General features: G+C 41.9%; 1 protein-coding gene across 2 annotated transcripts; it reads right to left on the bottom strand.

Annotated features, from left to right (window-relative positions):
- Nucleotides 1–3,053: 3,053 nt before the first annotated feature.
- RBM18 (RNA binding motif protein 18) lies at nucleotides 3,054–26,791 on the bottom strand. Of its 2 annotated transcripts, none has more exons than XM_004005665.4 (6): nucleotides 26,664–26,791; nucleotides 23,551–23,679; nucleotides 13,820–13,946; nucleotides 10,806–10,892; nucleotides 8,815–8,900; nucleotides 3,054–5,072 (listed from the first exon to the last, which is right to left on the bottom strand). In XM_004005665.4, the coding sequence occupies exons 2-6, from the start codon at nucleotides 23,661–23,663 to the stop codon at nucleotides 4,913–4,915; spliced, it is 573 nt and encodes a 190-aa protein (XP_004005714.1). In that variant the 5' UTR covers nucleotides 23,664–23,679; nucleotides 26,664–26,791; the 3' UTR covers nucleotides 3,054–4,912. The 2 variants fall into 2 exon arrangements, with proteins under 2 accessions (XP_004005714.1, XP_042101674.1); XM_042245740.1 differs by lacking the exon at nucleotides 26,664–26,791 and adding an exon at nucleotides 26,363–26,580.

The raw sequence follows: 26,791 nt of genomic DNA, 5'->3' as shown, positions 1-26,791 counted from the left end.
ATCTTAGAAAGGTCACAGGGCACATTAAAAAGAAAATGCCATTCTGTATCATCAGGAATCCTAGCCAAGTCAGACTGAAAGCAGAGGAAGGACAATGTAGCCCCATGTCCTAAGAGAAAGAAATTCTGACAGGTCTGTGTTTTTTAACTTGGGATTCAAGTCTCTCTCCAGAGACCATTAAGGAGAGCCTGCCTGAGAATGAAACCAACCCAGAGGAAAACACAATCAAGAGACAGACAGATTTCTGACCATATCATTTGAACACCTGGACTTTTTACTTCCATGAGCCAATAAGTTTCCTACCAGAAGGTAGCTGGAGTAGGTTTTTTGTTACTTGAACTGAGTCCCGACTAACCTGCTCGCACAGCTGGGGCTAGAGGTCTAACTCAGGTTTGTGTGTGCGTGTGTGTGTTTGCTCAGTCCCATCTGACTCTGCAACGCCATGCACTGTAGCCCGCTAGGCTCTTCTGTCCATGGAATTTTCCAGGCAAGAATACTGGAGTGGGTTTGCCATTTCCTTCTCCAGGGGATCTTCCTGACCCAGGGATTGAACCTGTGTCTCCTGCACTGGCAGGTGGATTCTTTACCAGCCACCTGGTTAGCCCACACTGAATGCCAAAGCTTTTTGAGCCTTAGTTTCCTCACCTGTAGGATGAGGGAATTTAGCCTACAGTTGTATATATATATATATATATATATATATATATTTTTTTTTTTTTTTTCTCTCAGTACAGTGATGCTGTGAGGCTTGGACAGCCGGCTCTCCATCCCAAAAGATGAGACGTAAATGGGTCCGCAGATGCGATAAGGAACTGACACCATTTTATTGCCTCTGTGCTGCTTTGATTTGCTTTTAACACCGGAACTGTTGACACCAAAAAGATTTAGAACGACATTTCCATGAATGGAATAAACTTCAGAGCAGGGGTTGGCAAATTTTTTCCATGAAGGGCCAGATGGTAAATATTTTAGGCTCTGTGAGCCATACAATCTTTGTTGCACTAAACTCTGTAATTGTAGTGGGAAAATCACCACGGACAATATGTAAATGAATAGACATGGCTATGTTCCAATACAAGTTTATTTATGGACACTGAAATTCAGAATTCATCTAATTTTCATGTGTCACAGAATAGTATTCTTGACTTTTTCCTCAACCATTTAAAAATGTAAAAGCCATTCTTAGCTCTGTGGGCTGTACAAAAAGAGGGCACAGGCCAGTGTGCTGACGCAACAAACACTGGTCTAGTATTCTATCTAATGCTCTCCTATTAACAACGTGATCCTGGCCAAGTTGCTTTGTCTCTCTGTGCTTTTCCCATCTGGACAGTAAGGAGGTTATGTGGGAGGGCCTCTCAAGACCCTTCAGTTCTCAAGTACCACTATTATGATTTTTCACCAACAAATATTTATTAAGCATCTATTACACAGCTGGCATTATTTTCTTTTTTTTGGCCTCACTGTGTGGCATATGGAATCTTAGTTCCCTGACCACTGAATGAACTTCTACTCCCTGCATTGGGAACTTGAGAGTCCCAATCACTGGACTTCAAGTAAGTCCCTACCTGGCATGGTTTTCAATGTTGGGACATAGCAGTGAATAGAAGTTCCTGCTCCCAGGGAACTTACCTTCTAATAAAAAAAAAAAAAGAGACAGCAAGCGCAAGAGAAAGTAACTTCATATATGATGTTAGGTAGTGACAAGGACTATTTAGAAAATGAAGAATGGGGAGTGATTAGAAGTGACAGAGCTAATTTTACATAGGGAGGTCAGGTAGCCTCTTGAACATGGTCCTTTGAACAGGGACTTGAACAAATAAGGGAATGGACTCTGTGAACAGCCAATGCCAAGGCCTCATGGTAGGACCTCCTAGCACTCAAGGAATAGCCAAGCCATGAGGCTGAAGCACAGTGAACAAAAGGGATAAGAGGCTTACAGGGTCAGGCAGGTTGTCAGTGACAAGTCATTTAGGCCTTTGGATTTTATTCTAGGTGTGACAGAAAGCCCATGGAAGGGACTGACATGCTCAGATGGAGAAAGGACTGCTTTGGTTAAAGTGGAGGCACTGGGTGGAAGCTGGGAGATAATTAGGCAGGTACTGCAAGAGTAAAATGACTGGACTCAAGATGAGGGTTTTTAAACATTTTTTCAAGATGTATTTTCAATGTGGAGTTGACAGGATTTGTTCAAGGACTGGGTAGAAGGAACAGGAGAGAAAAAGAGACATCAAGGATAAATATGGTAGAATGAAATCATTTTTAGGGACATAATGATTACATAAAGGAACTACTTAACATTAACTTGTAAGGTAAGAATTAATCTTATTCTTTTATACAGTAGTATTAAAAATGTAGATATATTTGGTGATTTAGAAAGTATCTGTACATGCCTTAATAGACAAGGAACAGTTCTAGAATATCTGGTTTTACAAAGCTGCTGCTGTTGATTTTTGATATGCTTTGAAAAATCTTTCATGTGATTTTTTTCCTCCTAATATTGAGATTCCAGTTATAGAAGGTCTACTGGTTAGGGTTATATTTTGCTAGAGATAAAGAAGAGCCGAGATTAAGGAGATATGCCTCTCAATTCTTCACTCTTGTAAAAATCAAAACTGTGACATAATTTTAGAAAAACAGTAAGCCCACAAATAATTTTAAAGTACAGATAACCTCATAACAAGGAGTTTACCAAGTTAACACTCATATTTAACAAACCTTTAACCAAACTGCTTTCAGCATATTTATAACACATACCTTTATTCTTCTGAAACCCTACTTTGAAAGAGGGACCAAACACATTTTCCTACTTCAGGGGCCTTCCATTAACAACTTTCTTGGGAACAGTTAGATGTACAGTGAGAACAGCTAGTCTCTTTACTCATCTCTAACAGAAGGAGGCAAGCAGAAAGGGTGCAGAGACCTGCCTCTGGGATCAGAGAAGGCACTTAGAAGCAGCATCTTGCCTGGACACCTCCATGGCCAAAGGAGGAACAAGCCTCCTAGAGAGCTGCAGTCTTTAGTGCAGGAGATGGACGAGAGAAGACACAACCACAGACACTGTCTTGCATTTATTCACACAAAGGAGTAAGAATCGGTACAAATAATAAACATTGCTTTAAATACAAATAAATAGCTCTGGTTTCTAAAGAAAACAACTCTAGATAATCCAAAGTTAAGTATTTTCTAAGTTCCTATTAAAAATAGAAGACTATTTATTTTGCATTAAGTCCTATTCCACCATAACTCTTAGAGGACCTCAAGGGTAAAATGGTGAATTCTATAGAGAAGTCACCAGAAAAATGGGAGATAAGGCTCCCGCCTCCCTGAACTATCCCCCAAACAGAAGGAAAGTTACTTGCATCTAACACTGAGCTCTTGAGTTTTGCAGGCAGAATAACACTGAAAGATATCTGAAAGTTTTACCTTGGGAAAGGTGATAGGAATTTCTCTGAACCACTTCTGTGAATTAAAACACTTGACTATGCTGAAGTTTTGGTTCAAGTGTCTTAAATTCATTTCTGCTCATAGGAAGACTTAAAGCTCCTACAATGAGAGCCTCCTCTTGCTGGGAACAATGACAGTAAACAGCTGTAATCGCTAAGAGTGGCACCTTGAAGTAACAAAATGATTTATATGCTAAAGAAGCAATGGTGCTGCCCAGTGAAACAGTCTGTCCACCTGGCACCAAAATGACCAACCAACGCTGCTGATGGAAACAGACTCCCAGATCGGTTGTTTTTCTTCCTCTGTTGTTGTATTCAAAATGTTCAAAGTGGTAAAAAATATCTGAGAAGTAGGTTCTACAGATGAAGAATTGTTTTAAAGTCATGCAATCTTTCAAGCCTTTATAAACCACATAAAACATGAGGTCATTACAATCTTGGTGCCAGAGCAGTGTCTGCTCCGCTGACTTTCCGTGTCCACTGTGTGTCCCCATCGCACCCCACACAAGACAATTTCTTCTACTCAGACCCCTACACAATTATTAATAAAGGTGTAAGTTTGATAGAGAATCAATATAGCAATGTTTAAGTTTTCAAAGATACCAGCTTTTCTACTTAGATTGATCATGATATAATTCCAAACAGAACATTCTCATGCTATTAAAAACAATCTCATGCGATAAATGAAACTTTAAAAGTCCCACACTAATAATGACATTTGGTATTATAGAAGGCAGGAATATTTAGATTTTTTAAAAAAATGATCACGATAGAATACAAGTTGGATTTTCAAACAGGACTTCTGCTGTGGTACAAAGTGCTAAATTTCGGTCTACAGTTTTGTCGACGCAAACACTTTTTAAAGATATACACCATGTTTTCCTAATTGGGATTTTGAAACAATAAGCATAATTCTTAAACAGATTACCACAACATTTGCTCAAAGAACCAGCTCTTTTTGCCAAGAACTTTTTCTTTTCAGTCCAGTTGGAGGGATTTCCACAGAAAATTCTGGAACAGCAGTTTCGAGCATGATTCAAAATTTCTTACTTCCCTCCTTGTTTTCTTACTTTTTCTTTATGTCATAAAGACAACTGAGCACAGAAAATTTTTTTTTTTTTTAAAAGACAGCTCTTAATAAATTAAGTTTCCTGATGTGAATGATAACGTTCTTTGTGTTTCCCTTTCTTTCTGGCACACTATATAATGTTTCTGGAGTTACAAATCCAAACAAACGAGCCAACTAGAGCATCCCAGCATTCAAGTCACAGTTTTGGATAAAATCCTATTTATTCTGGATGATGCTCAATTCCACACATACTTCAGGGAAGAAACATCCATAAGGAGGACATCCAAAAATGTTATGTTACCAAACGCTAATATGTGGCTGCTCTGTCGGGTAGTACTGCTCACAGCTACAAGTACAAAGGCAGAGGGCCTCAGGTGTGGAGAGCAGTCATTCATAACCATCATCTTCGAGATTTCCAAGCTGTTCGAGAATAAGGAGTAGTCCTTTTTTTATCTGGTGGCTTGAAGTAGGAATAAACAGGCGCCGCTGGATATTCTGCATCAGGATTTTCTGCCATCATTTTCAGCTTTGCTTCGATGGCTTTGATCTTTGCAGTGACACTGGAAAAAGGACAGCAGAGCATCAGGGTGGGCCTGCGTACATTCAGAGAATACCTATGTATTTCATCTTCTTTGTGGCTCTCAGGCATATCAGAGAAGCAACGAGACACTCAAACACAAACATTTCATAGAAAACAGGACTTCCCACAAGCTGCCGGGTGCAGCCAATAAATAAATAAATAAGAACAACAAAAGGAATACAGTTCTGTTTGGGAGAAAAAAAAAAACCCCACAAAAATAATTGTTCTTATTTTAGGAAAGAGATCAAGGGTGAAACATCTATTAAGCTTTTTCTGTAAGACACTGTTAGGAATACTTTGTATATTGTTACACTTAAACCTCAGACACCAACACTGTTCAGCACCTTAGTACCTGCAGACAGTAGGTACTCAAAGATGATTTGTATAGGGATTGAAAGCAGAGTCTGAGGGAGAGAGATGTGTACTCCCATGCTCATGGTAGCATTATTCACAACAGAGAAACTGTGGAAGCAACCCAAGTGTCTACTGAAGTAAGAATGGGTAAGCAAAATGTGGTATACACATATGCTCCAACATGGAAGAACCAGGAGGACTCTATGCTAAATGAAACAAACCAGGCACAAAAGACAAATACCGTATGATTCTACTTACATGAAGTACTTAAGAGAGCAGTCAAAATCAGAGACAGAAAGTGGAATGATGGTTGCCAGGGACTTGGGGGAGGTGGGAATGGGGAGTGATTGTTTAATGGGTATAGAGCTTCAGTTTTACAAGAGAGAAAGAATTATGGAGATGGACGGTGGTGATTGTTGTACCTTATGAATGTACTTAATACCACTGAACTGTACACTTAAAAATGGTTAAGATGGTAAATGCCATATTATGTGTAAATGCTATATTATTTACCACAATAAAAAATGGAAGAAATAATTCATGTAGGTTATATTCTTCATTTTGTAGACAAAGAAAAAAAGGCACAGAAAGGTTAGTGCCCATAGCTAGTAAAGTGGAAGAGCTGAGATTTGAATACAGCTGGACTCCAGAGCCATACTATGAACTCTTTCTTATACAGTACCACCTTCTGAATCACTGAATAATAATGGAAAAAACATCCCGGAAATTCTACGAAGTCCCTTTTTACTGACAAATGTGTTTAGGCTATCATTTACAGAGTACTTACAATGAGCCAGGAAGTGTGCCCAGCATTTTACTTATACTGTTTTCTAATCCTTGCAATAATATTTCAAGGGTTATCAACCACATTTTTGTTGTTGTTCAGTAGCCAAGTCATGTCCAGCTCTCTGAGACCCCACGAACTTCAGCACACCAGACTTCTCTATCCATCGCTATCTCCCTGGGTTTGATCAAATTTATGTCCACTGAGTCAGTGATGCCATCCAACCATCTCATCTTCTATTGCCCCCTTCTCCTCTTGCCCTCAAATTTTCCCCAGCGTTAGGGTCTTTTCCAATGAGTCAGTTCTTCACATCAGGTGGCCAAAGTATTAGAGCTTCCGCTTCAGCATCAGTCCTTGCAATGAATATTCAGGGTTGATTTCCTTTAGGATTGACTGGTTTGATCTCTGTGCAGTCCAAGGGACTCTCAAGAGACTCCTCCAGCATCACAGCTCAAAAATGTCAACTCTTTGGTGCCCATCCTTCTTTACGGTCCAACTCTCACATATGACTACTGGAAAAACCATAACTTTGACTACACGGACCACATTTTATAGATAAACAAATGCAGAAGGGTAGTGATTCACCCAAGGTTCACATAGCTAACAGACGGTGGAGCCAGGACTCAAAGCCCAGTTTATCATCAAAGCCCTTGCTTTTTCCTTTTCATTAGGCTGGGAGCTGAGTAGCCATGTATTAGAGAGAAGGGGTGAGGAGACACTGCAGAAGCTGTGAGGAATTTCCTTCTGATCAAGGACACCACTATCCCTAGATCAGGATGCAACACACTCAACCAGAGTATCTTTTGGCCTATGGCTTCCTTTAGTTTCCACTTTGACACTGTCAACAGTCTACAGTCAGGGATAGAAACTTGGGAGGGAATGTATACATAGCCTTGAAGAAATCCTCAAAAAGCATATATCTGCATATACTCAAGATTTTATGAGGGCAACGTAAAATTAAAAAACTTAGTTGCCATAAAAAAGAACTCTGAAGTCTCACTGAGATGCATTCCACACCTTTTCCATTAATGGAAAATTAACAGCCAGCCATCCGTTCTGTATGAGACCCAGGGAAAACAACCTTCTCTAATTAGGTATAGATGTTAATCAAAACACGTAAGCTGAGGTTCTCTGGATTAAAAGATAAATGGAAAACACCAGGCTAGATCATTTAGTAAAAAGAACAAAGAGTGAAAGAAATGAAAGACACATTCACAGTACCATGGAGATCACCAAGCATCAATGCAGTTGTCTGTTCCCAAGAGGAGTTAGATTTACGAAAACCTCCATGAAACCATAGTGACTGAGGAGGTTTAATCTTAAGGGGAAAACAGGACAGCTGAAATAAGCTCCTAGTGAACTTATTGAAGTTATTAATTAAAAAAAAATTGGGGGAGTACAAAATAAAGCAGCACAAAATTAAGAAAACATCAATGATATTAGACAAATTGGTAAATATAAAATTAACTATCAATTTTATTACTTCTGGGAACATTTCAGGATCACCCCTCCTTGCAGTTTAATGTGATGCTTGTAAATATCTTCTGTTCGGTGCAGATAATATACAGAAAAGTTTTCGTGTTTTTTTTTTAACCCTAGCCCTCTGTCCAAACAGGTATCACTTTCCTGACTCTATGACGTGTTGATTTGGGACGCATGAGAGGCTGGTGCTCTTTCACATGTCTTGCCCTTTCTTGGAGGAGGTGTTAGAACTGCAGTCCTGCGCTGACAGCCTGGAGCTTCTTGCAAGCAGTAACTGAAAGACTGAATTCTCAAGCTCAGTAAACCTGGCTTTGAATCTGTGCTCTGCTATTTTCGACCTGCGTGATATTGGCCAAGATACCTCCCTAAACTTCAGTTTCTTCTTTTATAAAATGAATACAAAGTACTTTCACCAGAATTTTTATACTTCAGTGACATACAGCATGTAAAGTGTTTAGCACAGAGCCTGCTTCATAGTAAGCTCCATAAATCTCAGCTTTTGTTCTTGTTAATTAACATTTCTCCCTAGGCTATGGTGCAAAGACAACCCCTCTACTTCTGCTCACCCTAAACTTCCCCTTTCTTTATTCAACCCTCAACTCCTTCTGTTTTGAATTAACTCCAAGGAAGTAACTGACAATTTGTACATACTGGAACCAAAACTGTTACATTTGCTGAAATGGTAGATAAAATTAAAGTGCTGTAAACCCAAATTCTGTATAAAGGAACTCATAGTTGGGGAGGAATTAGGGTATAATGACAAACGTTGAAGATAATCAGGCCTTATTAAAATGCTTGTTTTATAGCAAGGACTGTATCTGATTTACCTCTGTGTTCCCAGTGCCAAGTATAATAGCTGGTATGTGGTAGGTATACCCAGCCTCTTCTGTGTGTATGAACTGTATAAATAGCTGGTACACACTCTTGGGGGTATGGAGGGAGGTGACATGTATATATTCTGGAGACTAACTGGACACATCTCTCAGCATGGCAAAAGTTAGTAGACTCCACTCTAAAGGGTCTGAAGGGTTTCTAGTGCCAGAATGAAGAAATGGCTCCAGCTCTTGCAATACTTTTGTCTTCCTACAGGACACCTTCTTACCTTAGGTTAGATTGCGCAGGCTCAGTGCTTGAGGACGGCTCAAGACTAATTGGAAGGATCTTATCATTCTTGTTGTGATCATATCTCTGAAAGTAAGAAAAAAGGCAAATTACCCCACCCAGGCAGAAACCAGCCCTTTACTGTAATGCATGTGTTCAGAAACCCTAATCTCACCAGTGTATCCTTAGACAATATGTGTGTTCAGTCTCTCAGTCATGTCTGACGCTTTGCGACCACATGGAGACTGTAGCCTACCATGCTCCTCTGTCCATGGGTTGTCCCCAGGCAAAAATTCTGGAGAGGATTGCCATTTCCTCCTCCAGGGGGTCTTCCCGACCCAGGGAATCAAATCCGAGTCTTCCGCATTGGCAGGTAGATTCTTTACCACTGAGCCACCGGGGAAGCCCATTGTTAGATTATTTCTAGACAATCTTAGGTCTGCTTTGTGTTCAGAATTAATGCAGAAGTCCAGCTTTAGCATAAAGGTTATAAATGTAGAAAAAGAAATTTAGATGAGGCTTCCCATCTACACATTAATCCTCCTTATTTGGTGGAGAAAGAATTTCAACCTTGGTACAGCTACACAGCAGGAATGCCCTCTCACATTCTGATTCTGACACATATCACTTCCTCCAATAGTTATTTCACTTTATTCCAAGCATTTTAAAGTTTGCTTGATTGCTGCAAAGTAACAACCATAACATTCAACTCTTCACAGGTTTATGTGGAGAAGAGAACTAGTAATGGCTTTCAGCCACTGATACAGAAAACATTCTCCAGGAAAGTACAGTTTATTTGATGCCAGATAATTATGTACTTCTTTTAAAAGGTAAATACAATGTTAAAGAGCAATGAGGAGTCTCTGGTCAAAAAGACATGTAGGGCACAGAGATTCTCAAAAGAAAGACAGAACGAAGCATGACTTATTTCTCCTGCAGATCTTTTTAGAGAGATGCAGGATGAGAAGATGATAGCCAGTCTGGCAAATGAGACTTGATTTTCTTTTGAATAAAAAAGCATTTAGAAATTCTCCTTGTTGTTTCTATTTTTATGGTGATGGCTCCTGGAGATTGAGAAGGCTCTGTGATTACCTGAAATCCTGAAATACTCATAAAGATCCAAATTATCTGCGATCTGTTTTTGAGCTTCGACACTGAACTCAAATGTCTTTATTTTGGGGACTTTTCTGGGGAGCTTGCTGGGTGGAGTCTCTGATCAAACATCACGGTCATTTATAAAGACTGAGGCTCCAAATCTGGTTGTCACCAACCTTTGTAGGCAGGTCTGTTAAGACCACAGTGCAGGAAGAAGAGAATCAACTTTGTGGATTGCTCCAGTGTAAACGCATACTTAACCTGTGCTGGCTGAAACAGAATACCATTCTTTTCTTCTTTTTTCTTTTTTAATGGTTGTAGCTTTTCCAGCACATTTTCCCAAGAGAATAACTAGGAGATAAACACAGCAGTTCACCACTGCTTGGGCCTTGGAGTCAATACAGGCATTGCAAATCCCACAAATAACTCAAAATCTCTCGAGTAAGGAAATGCCAGTGCTTTAAGCACTCTTACAAACTACCCATTTCTCAAGTATTTAGAATAAACAATTCAAACTTGCCACAGAACTGAGAGGCTGGGAAGAGTCTAATAATGCCTAAAGCAACTAATTTAAAAAATAAATACATTTTTTTCCCCTAAAGAACCCCTACCAAAAAAAAAAAAAATGATAGAGGAGTAGACACATCAGTCACATGGAAAAATCAATCGAAAACAGAATCTGTGGGTATGTGGAGGGAAACGGCGAAGGAACTTAATCCCTCCTGAGATGTTTCTCAAAAGAAAAATCTGGCAACACACATGGTGAATACAAGGAGACCAGCGTGTGGTTGTTCCAGATGTGCAGAGGCTGGGATGCAAATGGGCGCGTGGACAACTGTCTTTTCCAAGACTCATTTAGGACAAGCTGATGCAGTCTTTCTAGCCTGTTAGACTCACCTTTACTTGAGCGTGTGCCCAGCGCACCACCAGCTTCTTAGACAGGGCCAGCTTGCCGTTGAGACACTGGATGGCCTGTTCTGCTTCCTGTTCAGGAAAGGGATTAACGTCAGTAGAAGACTCAAATGTCTCACTAGCTTTGATGGCTGAATTTCTTACTGTTTTGGTAAACAAGTGGCAAAGGATTCATAAGTGGAAAAAAAAAAAGGCAGAATAATAAAAAGGGTCTGAGACTTTTTGTAAACTCAAACAAAAATTTAAATCTTGCCTCTGCCACTTACTGGCAGTATAATATTTAACAGGTCATTTCATCTCTCTGGATATTAGCTTTTTCGCCTACAAAATATGGATACTGCTTGTTCCGAAGTGGTCAGAGGAGGAGAAGAGCACATGTAAAGAATGGACCACGTGGTGTGCCCTCAACCAACGTCAGCTAACGGTGTTGCTCCTACTGGGTGGTATCTTTCTACACAGTTCTGTAAGTTAGAGTAACACCTACTACGTCAAGAAAGTGGACTCCTCCTGGGGACTCTGACACTTTGGCCTGGACCAGGGCCGATACACTCTGAATCCAAAGTGAGCTACAGTGAAGCTACAGGGCTTCAAAGGATATGGGAGTGAAGGAAACCAGGCCGGAAAAAGCAGAAGTGAGTCAAAGAGGCTATGAGCAAGGTATCTGTGTGAGCCAATCTCTGCACCTGGCTTTCAGAGCCAGAAGTTCCCTGACCCGTTCCCCATCAGATACGGGAGCAACGAGGTTGAAAGGAATTCCTGAGGCTGGATAATAGGCACTCGAGGACATTCCCAGGAAGCCTGGCTGTACTTTTCCATCCTGCCAAGCCTCCTCTGCTCCATTTGTATCCAGGAGGCATTCGGCCAAGTGTTACCCACATTTACTGGGAGTGAAGAGCCTGTTAAGGAACAGGAAGAGGAACAAGGGGAGTCCGAGGCCTCAGCATAAGACATTCTAGTCTGGTTTTACCAGTGATTCTTATTCCTCTGGGTCTTGCCAGTATGATATTCAACAGATATCTCAGTACCCACTGTGGATACTCACTGGCATCTGTGCCTCACTATGGCACGCAGTGTTAGAGGGACAGAGGAGATATTTTATTCTTCTTTGAAGTTTCACTTAGTGAGCTAGAATTTATATGACACTATTAATTCTGTAGCATCAATAGTCATAAGAAGCCAGCAGGTGATAAATAGTTTTAAAAATAATTTCCTATCTTTCTAACTTGTTCCAAAATTCATGTATCCAACAGTATTATTAAATGCCAAATATGCTTTCCTATGAACCCTCACCTACTCTCTCAACTTCCTAAAAGGTAAGGAGGGTGTGTATTTTTAATTTCCATTTTTAGATTAAAACTGAGGTCAAAATAATTAGACTTGCCCAAAGTTAACAAATAAAAGAGCTAGAAATAATCTCTGTAACTTCCAGTTTAGTGTTTTTAAACCAACATCTATCTTCAACATGACCAATGATTTTAGTGGTCATGTAAAAATCCTCAACACACACTATCATCAGGAAAGAATTAAGTATTTTAAAATATGAACTATGTAGAGCATAGTTCCCTCAAAAAAAAAAAAAAGCCTTGAATAATTAGAACAATAATGTATCGTGTACTGCCTATCACATTTGCAAAAATTAGAGGAAAGTTTTAAGAAATCCCCAGCACTGATAGGACAAATGATATTCTCAGATAGTCTCAGAACATACTGACATGTAATTTCTTGAAGGCAATTTGGCAGTCATATTAAGGAAAAAATTCATGGCCTTTGTTGACAACCACTCCATTTCCATGAATACAGTAAATATTCATATAGAGCTAGAGATGTTCACCACATTGCTTACACATTTGGAGGTTAGATATGTAACTTATCACATATTCACAGAATAAAATATTATGCAGTCATCAAAGACGATGCTGATTAGTTTTTAAACTGAGGTCCAAATAATAAAATGTATTATAGATCAGTAAATTTTTACATCTATCTATAGCTATACCAGTGAAACCACAATATGATACAGAATGTTATGTTATCTTGATATGTACCGGATAACAGAAAAAATTTTAATTTACTTTCAGTGGTAAACAGGATACACGATCCTATTTGTGTGTTAAGAGTTGTACATGTATGTGTTCTTTTAAATTGTGCACATGTGTTTTTGCCATTTTATGTATATGTGTGTGTGAATGTGAAGACAGAAGAGACTAGAAAAATCTATAACTGAATGTTGAAAACTGATTATTTCTGGGTTTTAGACTGATATATGAAATTTATCTATATTTCATCTATAAGAAACAAGTATTACTTTTATAGGAAAAATATCTGAATATAATTATCATTAATAAAACAGAAACTAGGCAACATTCTCACATATCACTAATAAAGTCACAGAACTATAAACAGTGTCTCTATATTTAGTAACATTCAAATTCAAGTCCTTTATCAACACACGTCCACTCTCAGGACTACATTTTAATAGTAGATCCGTGGACACACCACGGTTGAAGCTGGCGCTCTCTTTCTCTGTGTATATTCAAACTTGTCCACATTTATTCAGAGACATTGAGGAGGAGGATACATTTTTAAGAAATCAAAATAAAAGAGAGTTTGTGGGTGGCTCACCACAGACAGGGAGGGTTTCTGCACCATGGGGCCAAACTCTGAAAGAAAAGGCGGCTTTGTTGGCCAGCCACGAAAGAACCAAACAAAAGAGAACAGGGAGGAGGACATCCATGTGCTTAGTGCGGGCACCCCAAAGCATCTGGTCAGGAAAGTAGGTCAGCCGCCTCAGCCTTCCAGCCGGCCAAGGGCAGACTCTGAAAGCTGGCCGCTAACTCGGCTGCTGACTGAGGGTCTCCTTTAGGACTCAGAGCCCAGCATATGAGGGCGAGTCAGACATGGCTCCTGCCCACAAGGAACTGCTATTCGAGCAGTCAGGAGGGCTGCAAAGATTAACTACGAGAGGCTAAGCACCGGGCAAGGGGGAGAAGTTCAGCTACCTGCTTTGTTTCAAAGTTGACGAAACAGTACCCTCGAGGCTGTCCCTCCAGAGCACCTGACTTGTGGAAGAGGAAGTCGAACTGCTTCACCGTGCCAAACTTCTGTAGCAGCCTGAGGAGGTGGTATCTGTGGAGAAAGAACAGCCCCTGAGACGCTCTGGGGGTCTGGCTGGCCATTCAGCCGGAGCGCAAGATAAAAGCAGGAGATAATTCACCCCAGGGACAAAAACCTCACACCCCTCTCCCCTGCCTTGCCGGCTCTCCTCCAAACTGCACCGTTAGTTTATCTGGCAACCAGAGTTGTTTGCCTGTACTTGGAATGGGAACTAGAACTGCCATGGCTCTGCATCTGTCCAGCACAAAAATACCAAACAAACAAACAAAAAACCCACCACACCTAACTAACAGCTGTCTGGCCCACAAGCACCATTTGTTTTTCTTTTTTAGGAGAAAAGTTCAAAAATAGTGTCGATTTATTTATTTTTAATTTCTTGGCAATGACACAGTATTTGTGAATAACTGTAACTCCATCAGAAACACACACCCACACTCCCAAAGCCAACCCTACCTCAAAAATAAACAAAGTAACACTTACACATTCACACAAACAAGAAAACAATTCCGGAAGACTTCCCCGTTGGATCTCACAGTAAATCATGAGTTCCTACTTGCACTTGAGACAAACTCTGCCAAAAGCCAAACCACAGCAAGTGGCACTTCCGTAAGTGCTTGAGAGTCTCTATCCCTGACGCGACTCAATGAAAGGACCATGTAGAACCACAACATGATGGAGGCCAAGAGTTTCCACCCCTGATGCAACTGAACGACAGGACCGTGTGGAACTGCAACATGATGGAGGCCGGTCTCACGTGAGCAGGGATATCTGTGCTTAGTCGCTCAGTTGTGTCCTATTCTTTGTGACCCCATGGACTGTAGCCCGCCATTTTTCTCTGTCCACAGGGATTCTCCAGGCCAGAATACTGGAGTGGGTTGCCATGCCCTCCTCCAGGGGATCTTCCTAACCCAGGTCTCCCACACGGCAGGCAGATTCTTTACTGTCTGAGCTACCAGGAAAGCCCAAGAATACTGGAGTGGGTAGCCTATCCCTTCTCTACGGGATCTTCCCGACCCAGGAATTGAACTGGGTTCTCCTGCATTGCAGGCAGATTCTTTACCAGCTGAGCTACCAGCTCCGGGAAGGCCCGGAATCTGGCTGGTCCTATAGATCATCCCACTGTGGGTAACTCCCCAACCTCTGCTACTTTAACACAATTCATGTGTGGTCGAATAGAGAATATATATGGGTAAGAAAGACATTTACTCCTGGCAGGAGGTACACCCCAAGCTCTCGACTGCCACTCTGCCCCTCACCCTCTTCTTGGATTCCTTTCCCTAAAACTTATTTGGTTTCTATAGAGCTTTTAAGTTATTCAAACAGATGTGGCCTTAACAGGTTGCTGTGGCCAATCTCAATCCCGACTTCCTGTCATCTGATGTGAGGGTGAGACAAACCAACCGCTCTCCCATTTCCTTTTCCTTTGGCCTTCCTCCTGGCATCCTCCGCGCTATTCAAATGGAGTCAAGGCTTTCTCTAAACAATGCTGTCCCTGTGATACTAAAAAGGTATCAGCCCACATGCTAAATCTGTTATTACTGGGAATTCTACCCCACAGGGAGTCAGTAAAGCTGTCGTTACAGCCGCATTTATATTCACATTGTTTTCTAGGAGAAACTCATCAAGATTTTATTCTTGAGTATGAATCTCCTTTGGGAGGCAGAAAGATATGAAATGGATCATAAGCTACACTAAATTTGAGACTCATGCACACCAATAAGCAAGCCCGTTATCCTGGATCAGGTGCCTGACACAGTGGAGCAGGGAAGACATAATACAGGTCTTATTTTGGGACAGGATGCAAGGATCCCAAGGCATATTGTGGATATTAATCTGGTCTTTAGACCTGTTTTGAAAAAGAAAAGAACCGTAACCCTCTAGTTTCCAAATTCTTAATTTCCATCTCGACACCTCAGCTGCCAGTGAGAATATGTGAGGTGATTCTTTAGGGGCAAGGGAGACACCTAAAGTGCAAATTTCTGGTTTTATTTGATTTTCTGAACATGCTTACGGCAAGAGTAAGTCTCTCAAATGCATAGACAGATGGGCTGGAAGAATCTCTCTGGGTTTTTCATTCACAGCTGCATCTTCCACCTATTACACCCATTCAAACCTTAACGCAGCACCAGTTGCCATGAATGGTGGGTCAAACCTGATTTTTTTAAAACAACCTAAGGCCACTGTGGGCTAGCCATCTTTTCATTAGCTCCATTCTGCTTAATAGCAGGAAGGTAAGGTGATCGGCATTTCCTAGGAAATGAATTTTAATTTACTCAGGGAAAAAAAAAAACCAAAAAACTTCTGACAGATTATTCTTTGAAAAGCTAACAAATGCATTCTGCCCGAGAAGAGCGACCTTAAGATTCCAGGAACATCTGCTTAGGTCTGTGTCTTTCAACTTCTCCGGGATTTCTTTTCTTGTTTGATAATTTCTTGAAATTGTCGGAACACCGAAACAAAAGGAATGAAGTGTTTACTACTTTGCTTCCTGGAGATGGGGGCTGCAAGCTCTGATAGTGAAAAAAGCCTGAAGACTCTTGCTTTCACATCTGCAAGCACTTTCATCTGCTATCGGAGCACAGGAGGGCCCGTTGCTCATCAGAGCCCTGCTACACTTAATGAAATGTGGGCCCTGCAGCCTCAGGAGTTGAAGAACTGGTACACCAGTCCCACAGATACTTCTGCACCGCAATTAGTGTGGTCTGAAATGGGTTTTTAAAATGGCCTTCCTGCCTGACGGCACGGAGGGAATTCATCTGTATGAACTGGATTAGAACAGACACCTCTAATGTGTCAAAAACTGTACTAGGTACTTGGACTAACTATCCAGATAACACAGCTAGGTCTCTGTCTTCAAAGGCCCAACATTCTGGTTCGAGGAGAGAGATGTGTAGTCAAACAATGAAGCTTGCACACAGAGGTATGTATGTGAGCACACAGATGAAGAGGACCTACTGCACAGAGAAGGTGGTGGTTAGTGAATACCCTGTGCGAAGAAACAATGGCAAAAAAGACCAATCCATCAGCAGAGGGTGTGAGCTCTTACACAGTAAGAGAGGAGGCTGACAGGCAGGCAGGGGGACAGGTTGTGAAAGACCTGTGCTAAGTGAGGGAATTTAATGCGATGCTGTAGGTACTGGGAAGTCAACGAAATGACACTGAAGATTGATTTTAATGCCCAATTTGTTTTAGAGAAAACTATGAACTTATAGTGGAAACAGTGTCAGACTTTATTTTTTTGGGCTCCAAAATCACTGCAGATGGTGATTGCAGCCATGAAATTAAGACGCTTACTCCTTGGAAGAAAAGTTATGACCAACCTAGATAGTATATTCAAAAGCAGAGACATTACTTTGCTGACTAAGGTCCGGCTAGTCAAGGCTATGGTTTTTCCTGTGGTCATGTATGCACGTGAGAGTTGGACTGTGAAGAAGGCTGAGCGCCAAAGAATTGATGCTTTTGAACTGTGGTGTTGAAGAAGACTCTTCAGAGTCCCTTGGACTGCAAGGAGATCCAACCAGTCCATTCTGAAGGAGATCAGCCCTGGGATTTCTTTGGAAGGAATGATGCTGAAGCTGAAACTCCAGTACTTTGGCCACCTCATGCGAAGAGTTGACTCATTGGAAAAGACTCTGATGCTGGGAGGGATTGGGGGCAGGAGGAGAAGGGGACGACAGAGGATGAGATGGCTGGATGGCATCACAGACTCGATGGACGTGAGTCTGAGTGAACTCCGGGAGTTGGTGATGGACAGGGAGGCCTGACATGTGAGCGACTGAACTGAACTGAACTGATGAACTTATAGAAATTACTATGTGGTGGGTCTCTATAGTCTATGCCCTATGTTATTAAATGGTCTTACTTTGTTTCCAATTTGAATAAGCAAATAGTAAAGGCTGTTTCATGCAAACCAAACCATAAGAAGAAACATGGGTCAGCATAAGCAGCAGCATGGGAATATAAGGAAAGAGCTGGGAGAATCAGGGTTGTGTTCAGGGGGAAGTATGGTTCTTACACGCTCGCGAATTTATGATCCCTTGCATTTAGCTCTGAAAGTCTGCATTAGAAGGACATTTCCACCCAGGTGCCTCTCCTCTGCTTTTAAGTTTACTTAATATACCCTAGGCTGACCTCTTCCTCCCCACATACTATGCCCTCTCCAGCTATTCCACTGGCCAATGTGGACATTATGCTTTTCCATTTCTCAGGCAAGAAACAATGTGATCGTCTTCAGCTCTTCTTGGCTCCTCTTTAGTTACTTCCCTCATCTCTCAGACTCCACCCATTGGTCTCCAAGATCACAGTCTCTATCTGGGTGATATTAATGGAAGGTCTGTAGCTAATCAGCATCTTTGTCTTTGCCCCTCCTGTTCATCCTACCACTGGTGTCTGATTTTCCTACTAAAACATCACTTTCACGATGTCAGTTTCCTGCCAAACACCCACATGAGTCTCTTCCATTGATGCGTAAAATTCAAACTTTTTTGAATAAATTTTACAGATCCTATCTCAATCTGATGGCATTCTCTCTCTCCAACTAGTATTTTCATTATCATTTAGTATTAAAATTCCCCTTTCACTGGTGGCTCAGATGGTAAAGAAAATGCCTGCAATGCAGGAGACCCGGGTTCAATCCCTGGGTTGGGAAGATCCCCTGGAGAAGAGAATGGTTGGCTACCCACTCCAGTATTTTTGCCTGGAGATTTCCACGGTCAGAGGAGCCTGGCAGGCTATAGTCTATGGGGTTGCAAAGAGCTGGATATGACTTGAGTGACTAACAAGAGGTCTTAGTCAAAAAGGTCTTCCTGATGTTCTACTCACCCAGTACTGGTATTCTTTTAGTTATGATTCACCTTCCATCAGGAATGTCCTTTCTTTTACAATTTCAGCTGACTTTGTTCTTTCATACTTCTCATGCATAATGCAGTGGCTATTAATTTGGCTTTCTATACAGTACATTTGGTATTTGAAAAAGAAAGCAGCATTAACCCTTTCAGAAGAAACCATGGTATGGAAAACAGATAATGTCTAAAGACAGTAACTTGTTCAGCTTCTCTACTGAAGGCACTAGTAGTGATGTTTAAAGTTGTTATTTTTCCTTTACAGTTAAGATTGTGCCCCGTAACATTTAAAAGAAGTCCTTACACTGAAAAACTTAGACTAGGATGCTTTTGGTTACAACTGTCCAATTATGCGGACTGTTAAACTATTTGTGTAAAGGTCACTAAATTAGGCAGTGGGAAATTAGTTCTATCATTAACTACTTTAGTGAACTGAGTCAACTCTTAACCTTTCTTTACTTACAAAACAGGGAAACATTTATCTGTTCCACTTGCATCACAAGATTTCTACAAGCTTAAGAAAGAGACATTAATGACATATTAGAGCTGGAAGACATTCAGTTGAACAGTCTTACTTTACAGGTTAAGAAATATCAGACATAGTATAGTTGAGAGGAATCAGAATGGAGTGGAATGAACAGAGGCATGCAACCTGCTATTTCCAAAACTAAGAGTACGTCATCATTCCCTTAAGTCCAGATCGTTACACAGACACTGCTGGCATGGAACATAGTCCTAAAGGGGTCTGTATTGAGGCTACAGTGTAAACAGAGTATCAGAGTGCTCACAGTCAGTCAGCAATGCACATTCTATTGAGAACAGGCTGATGGACATCCTACTGTAATTTGAACAGGACTCGGATTAAAACTGGGCACACACATGTAGGATGAAAAGAATTATTTTCACTTTCATGCATTGGAAAAGGAAATGGCAACCCACTTCAGTGTTCTTGCCTGGAGAATCCAAGGGATGGGAGAGCCTGGTGGGCTGCCGTCTACGTGGTCGCACAGAGTCAGACATGACTGAAGCAACTTAGCAGCAGCAGCAAACTTTGAATAACTTGAGTAGAAAAGGTTCTTTGCTTTAACTGCCAACCACTCATGATGGTAAATATATACCATCACTTGTCTTCTAACAAGAAGTGAGAGAACATCTGTGTAGGAGGGACATTCAATCAGTGTATACGATAATAGGAAGAGGGATGGGACAGAGTAGGGACTTGTGTAGGAGAGAGAGATAAGAAGGGTCTGTCAAGAGGGAAACAGCACGAACTAGGAGAGATCTGTGGTGGTGTCCAATTAACTACAAAAACTGGAGGCTGCTCTGAAAAATTGTATAGCATGACATCAGAACTTTTAGAGATTTGGGTTCAAATAATATTTTCTGAGACTGAACTATAAGCTGGGTACCACATGCTCACACAAGTTTCAACATTCTTCAATGTTTGAGAATGATTGTACTTTAACAGGAAAAGGAGTACGGCAAGGCTGTATATTGTCACCCTGCTTATTTAACTTCTGTGCAGAGTACATCATGAGAAACACTGGGCTGGAAGAAACACAAGCTGGAATCAAGATTGCCGGAAGAAATATCAGTAACCTCAGATATGCAGATGACACCACCCTTATGGCAGAAAGTGAAGAGGAACTAAAAAGCCTCTTGATGAAAGTGAAAGAGGAGAGTGAAAAAGTTGGCTTAAAGCTCAACATTCAGAAAACGAAGATCATGGCATCTGGTCCCATCACTTCATGGGAAATAGATGGGGAAACAGTGGAAACAGTGTCAGACTTTATTTTTTTGGGCTCCAAATTCACTGCAGATGGTGACTGGAGCTATGAAATTAAAAGACACTTACTCCTTGGAAGAAAAGTCATGACCAATCTAGATAATATATTTAAAAGCAGAGACATTACTTTGCCGACTAAGGTCCAGCTAGTCAAGGCTATGGTTTTTCCTGTGGTCATGTATGGATGTGAGAGTTGGACTATGAAGGCTGAGTGCCGAAGAATTGATGCTTTTGAACTGTGGTGTTGGAGAAGACTCTTGAGAGTCCCTTGGACTGCAAGGAAATCCAACCAGTCCATTCTGAAGGAGATCAGCCCTGGGATTTCTTTGGAAGGACTGATGCTAAAGCTGAAATTCCAGTACTTTGGCCACCTCATGCGAAGAGTTGACTCATTGGAAAAGACTCTGATGCTGGGAGGGATTGGGGGGAGGAGGAGAAGGGGATGACTGAGGATGAGATGGCCAGATGGCATCACTGACTCGATGGACCTGAGTCTGAGTGAACTCCGGGAGTTGGTGAAGGACAGGGAGGCCTGGCGTGCTGCCATTCATGGGGTCGCAAAGAGTCGGACACGACTGAGCTGAACTGTACTTTAATAATTAGGCTAGGTCCATCATCACCCACCTTGAAAGGAACAGGATCTGGAAGTTTATGTACTTCAGAAACTTGTAAGAAGATCATGTATTTCTACAAGATAAGACCTACCTTACTACAATGTTAGGTTTCTTTGCTGTAATTAAGTATACCAAATGAAGCCACACTAAGCACTTGGTAAGTTACGACTGGCAGTTATATCTTTAAGAAGACATTATAATAGATCAGTTTGTTTAATTGAGAAAATGTTTTAAGATAAGGAATCCACAGATGAAAGACAGTAGAAATGATCTCTGGTGATACAGAGGTAGGAACCCACAGGAGGAGCCAGCAAGGCCCGGATTTGTTGTCTGGTCCTTGATATCTTGAGTAATGGATATAAAAAGAACAGAGATATCAGGGGAAGAGTTTTTGATGCAGTGTTCCTGTTCATGCTCCAACTAAAGAAAACGCTCATATACTCCCACTTATGACATAAAGTGAGGTGGCAGTTGCCCATTTGAACCTTCCTGACAAGCAGCAGGATACAATTAGAACAAGAGTATCATTACAGGGAATCGCAGCCAAAACAATGGACATTGTTTCCACGCTCCAGATTTCCATTTAGACAAGCAGAGGTGGGAATGGAAACCACTCTTGGGAGCATCCTCTCACAGCTTGCGTTTTAGATGATGGAAACGGCTTCTCTGTTTAATTTCCTCATTAACTGAGAGCTTGGGCAGGTTCACACATTCATCCTCAAGGCCGCAAGCCATAAAGAGAGCCAAAACAACTGCAGTCTATACTGAAGGGCCCTGGTGACCAAGGCACCATAATTAGGGGCAACACATCGTAAATACCGCATTTCCTAGAGGGACCAACAACACCTACACTGAGCCACTTTGAGCTTGAGCAGGTTTAAGAAACCGAACACTGTCATGATCCTTATGTATCAGTTTACATCTCTTTCCTCTCTTATAATCCCAACCCTTTTATACACCTCCTCTGACCCTCAGACTCAAACAAGCAGATTCCCTTGTCTCTTCTCCCTATGTTTTAAACACCATCCCCAAGGAAGTTACTTCCAGCACTGAGGATATACCCCATGCCTGCTTTAAGTGCTGACCCTGTACAGCTCAATCCACTCCCCTTTGATCTCCTGCCATCAACCACCACCAGTCCCTACTTAAGGAAAAATCTCTCAATTCTCTCTGCTTAGAGACTCCTTTCCACTACAGTATCTACAATGGAAACAGTGGGGAGTTGAGACAATTCAATCGGTTTTGTCACCATGGGCAAGGCACTTCCATTTCTTGGACCTCAGTTTCATCTGCTGATAAAAAGAGATGGAACAGATCAGAGGTTTTTCAAGAGTCGTCCATGGAGCCCTGTAAGTGACTGCCCAAGCATGGGTGCTGCTGCTGCTAAGTTACTTCAGTCGTGTCCGACTCTGTGCAACCCCACAGACGGCAGCCCACCAGGCTCCCCCATCCCTGGGATTCTCCAGGCAAGAACACTGGAGCAGGTTGCCATTTCCTTCTCCAATGTAAGAAAGTGAAAGTGAAGTCACTCAGTCATGTCTGACTCTTAGTGACTCCATGGACTGCAGCCTACCAGACTCCTCCATCCATGGGATTTTCCAGGCAAGAGTAGTGGAGTGGGGTGCCATTGCCTTCTCCGCCAAGCAAGGGTGGCTGTTGTCAAAAGGCATGGGGAGCACCTTGTCCTCCCTTCAATCAGAGTAGCTCTCAAGCTTTTCTTCTACATATAGGTTCTGTACTTTAACAAGAGATGGCTCCTCAGATTTAAAAACTTTGAAAAATGCCTAACAAGAGATGGCTCCTCAGATTTAAAAACTTTGAAAAATGCCTAGCATGGCACTTGGCATACAGTGGGCATTCAAATCATTCAATGAATGAATGAATGAATGAACACCAAAGGGACTGGGGTATTTCTAAGATCCCTTATGAATTTCCTTGGTTCCATGGCTGCTGAACACGAATTAAGAGTCAAGTTGTATCTCTCTGCTATTTTGTGAAAATACTGACACTTCTGCTTGTTCCTTCATTTGAGGTAACAAAAGTATGCCCATGGCTGGTTCTAGGATATAATTTCCTCGTCAGTGGGTACAAAGATTCAAAATAGTTGAAACTAAGAGAACATTTTTAGGCAAGCAGGAAAAAGAAGTAATATATGGTTTACAGGGTATTCAAGTTTGTGCCTTTGCAGTAGAAGCGTCCAAATGTTAGAAAAATGACAAGATAACAGGCTAAAACAGCATCACATTCCCTTTAAAGATAATTAAAAAAAAACTAACAGGGTCAAAATATATGCAATAGCCCTTGAAAATTCTTCTGAATATCATCACCAGGAGCATCCCAATTCTGTAGGTGATGAGTTAAGATATCAGACTTACTCTGTGATTTTGGGGTCCAAGTTGCCAATCCATAACCGGTGCCCTTCCTGTAGGGAGCCCTCTGAAAGGATGGATGCATTCTCCAGGGGAAGAGTTTTGGTTTCTGCTTCCATCAATCCCTATGAAATACTAAAGGAAACGTGAACATTCAGACAGGAAAGGAGCAACACTTTGTGAACAAGACGCTTCGAACTCAATTCAACAAACATTTACTCAAGGAGGGCATGTCCTGCGCAGCCCTTCAAAGCCCTCAGTGATACCACAACCAGGGCCCCAGCACCAGTTCCCTTGGGACAGCTCCTCCAGCAGCCAGAGAGCAAAAGCTCCCATTTTAGATGAAAGGGGTGTGGTTCTGTGTGCAGAAACTAGTTTTTCTCTTCTGAAGCCAGAGGCTGACTGGGCGGGAGGCCAAAGTCTCTGTTGCTACATGATACACCAGTTCAACAACTGTCACCCAAAATAAACCTTGGAAACCACCAGAAAGAGAGCCTTAATGACACTTAAGAGAATGGGTACGAAGAACAACAGTAAGTAATCAATTAGCTCTTACAATGTTTAATATTTTGGGAGACACTGGGAAGAAGAGACTAACTTTCTCCTTAGTTATTCCAGCCCCCCATTTACTAGTTCTGCAAACTTGGGCAAGTTACTTAACCACTTGGTGCCTCAGTTTCCTCATCTGTAAAACTGGGATAATCAAGAGCTGGGCCGATTCACTGAGGTGGTACACCAAAAACATTAAGAACAAGTCATGGCACCTAGGGAAGCATTCAATTAATTTTACCTTAAATATTACTAGGTTTAGTTCCTGAAATGTCTCATTGCACAGTCACAAAAGGAGGATGAGGGTTATGATGGAGACAGTAACGGAAAGAGCAAGAACCTTGAACTCAGAAAGATGGGTTTCAACTTTTGGTTTTTCCATAGGAAGCCACTTCTCTCTTAGCTTCAGTATCCTCATCTCTACATAGTACACCTCGCCCTGCTCATAACTTGAGAGTTGTTGAGAAGACCAAAAATGAGACCACAGACGTAAGATCAAGCATTAATTAATGCTTAATATGGCAGAGAAAGAAAAAAATAAAAGGACTGGGAAGATGGAAGGCTCTGCCAGACTTTAGAATTCCCTGGTACAGAAAATGTGTCATATAAAACCAGGAGGGCCTCCGAGATCAGTGCTGTATCTTAATAACAACTGCTGACATATCAAACATTGCCATTACTTTTATTTATCTTAGCACAGCTTATACAGGCTAACACACAGTAAGCCCATAGTAACCTTCAGGTAATTGTTTGTTAAATGTGTCTATCTACACCCACACAGGGGTTCCCTGGTGGCTCAGATGGTAAAGAATCCATCCATCTGTAATATGGGAGACCAAGGGTTTGATCCCAGAGTTGGGAAGATCTCCTGGAGAAGGGAATGGCAACCCGCTCCAGTATTCTTGCCTGGAGAATTTCATCGACAGAGGAGCCTGGTGGGGTACAGTCCATGGGCTCTCAAAAGAGTCAGACATGACAGTCCACTGGGTCGCAAAAAGCTGGACATGACTTACTAGCACACACATACACCTACATGAGGGTGCTTTTCTTCCTCTCTCACTCTCGTGTTCAATCTGTTCTGTTCTGTCTGTCAAGTAACTACTAACTGCTAACCCCTTGGCTATGAAAACACAGAAATGAACAAGCCACAGTTCTTGCTCCTTCCTGGGAGAAAGGTAAAACAGGCATGAATAGAATCCCAGGTGTGGAAACTGGAGAGGAGAAACATTCTGTCTTCTCCCTGCTTTCCTTTTCTTTTACTTTCTTACAGATCATTCATTCAAAAAATATTTTTACAGAGCCTCTATTTTCCAGGCAGTGCCTTGTACTGGGGACAGAGCAGTGAACAAGCAGTCTCTGCCCTCTAGATGCTTATATTTGGAAGAGGAGCAGGACAAGACAAAAGCTAAATAAGTAATCAAGATGTAATTTGTGCTAAGTGCTCCAAACACAGTTAAGCAGAGGGATATGACAAGGAGGAATGGACTACTTTAGAATTAGGGGCAAAGGAAGACGTCTGTGGGAGATGACATCTGAGATGAAACTTGACTAATAGAACCTTTTGATTTTCTCATGTCTAAAAACAGGAACAATACCAACGGGGGTTAATATCACACCAGGCAACCATTTTTTGTGGGAAGAGTGCAGGATATAGGACCAAAAGATAGGCACTCAAATCCTGGCTTTTGCACCCAGTTATTCTGTGACTTTAGTAAGTCATGATCACCCCTTAAATGTCCCCCTCCTTAGAAAAGTTTTCCCTCATAGAGCAGGGCATCTTGTTCGTCTCTGATAGCTACCTTTTTCTTTCCATATAATACCAGTTAAATGTGTCATGTACTGTTTCACTTTTCCCTTCCCTCACTAGAATGTAAGCTACTAGAGGGCAGGGCCTTGCCCATTTTGAGGATTCCATCTCCGGCACTCAGCACACTGCCTGTCTCCTGGCTGGTGCTCAGTAGTCACCCAATGAATGAATGAAGCAAGCCACTTCCCCACTCGGAGCCTCAGATTCTTCTTTCTTCCTACAAGGGGCATGATTATCCCTATCTTTTAAGAGTTGTTATTAGGCTTAAATACGACAACATGCATGATAGCTCAGCACAGGACTTTCCTAGGAACGGTAAAGTATGGTAAGCGATCAGAATGGCATACGACAATCAAAATCCTTTGGGTCTGCAATGGCGACAACCTCTTATATTAAGAGTTCACAAAACGCTTTTCCATCTACCTCCCCTCGTCCCCCGCCCCCTCTCCGCACCACGCTGACCTACAACTATCCTGGAATCGACGAACAGTCATCTGGGGAAACTGAAGAGCAGAGAAGCAAAGGCGCTTGTTCCTAAAAAGCTAACGGTAACGGTGGGGTCAAGCCTGGAATCCCCGTTTCCCGATCCCTCGCCCGAAATTCCCAGATGCGATGGGTCATTACTCGGCTTGTTATTTCCGGGCCAGCGGCGGGACAATCCGGGGCGGGGCCTGAGAAGCAGTCTCGTTACGGCAGCCTCCTCCAGGGAACCCCTCGCGTGGCTGGCGCTTACGTGCCAGGGGCTTGAACCGGCCAGACTCACCTCGCGATCTCGGCGTCGTCCCCTCTGTTCATGCCCCCGAATCAGGTCCCGACTCAGCGGCCCGACGGCCCTCTCAAGGCGTATACACCTCAACGCCGCAAGCTGCCAGGCCGCCCGTGACGCACTAC

This window comes from Ovis aries, chromosome 3 (assembly GCF_016772045.2).
Source record: "Ovis aries strain OAR_USU_Benz2616 breed Rambouillet chromosome 3, ARS-UI_Ramb_v3.0, whole genome shotgun sequence".
Classification (NCBI taxonomy): domain Eukaryota; kingdom Metazoa; phylum Chordata; class Mammalia; order Artiodactyla; family Bovidae; genus Ovis; species Ovis aries.
Note: the sequence above shows the minus strand (reverse complement) of the source record. Positions and strands in the feature narration are given on the sequence as shown.

Excerpts from the sequence above, each read along its gene's own strand:
- RBM18 (XM_004005665.4), bottom strand. The coding sequence starts at position 23,663 with ATGGAAGCAGAAACCAAAACTCTTCCCCTGGAGAATGCATCCATCCTT. Across the intron at positions 10,893-13,819 it reads TCAACTTTGAAACAAAGCAG|GAAGCAGAACAGGCCATCCA; the intron begins GTAGCTGAACTT and ends TTTCCTGAACAG. Across the intron at positions 8,901-10,805 it reads GGGCACACGCTCAAGTAAAG|AGATATGATCACAACAAGAA; the intron begins GTGAGTCTAACA and ends TCTTACTTTCAG.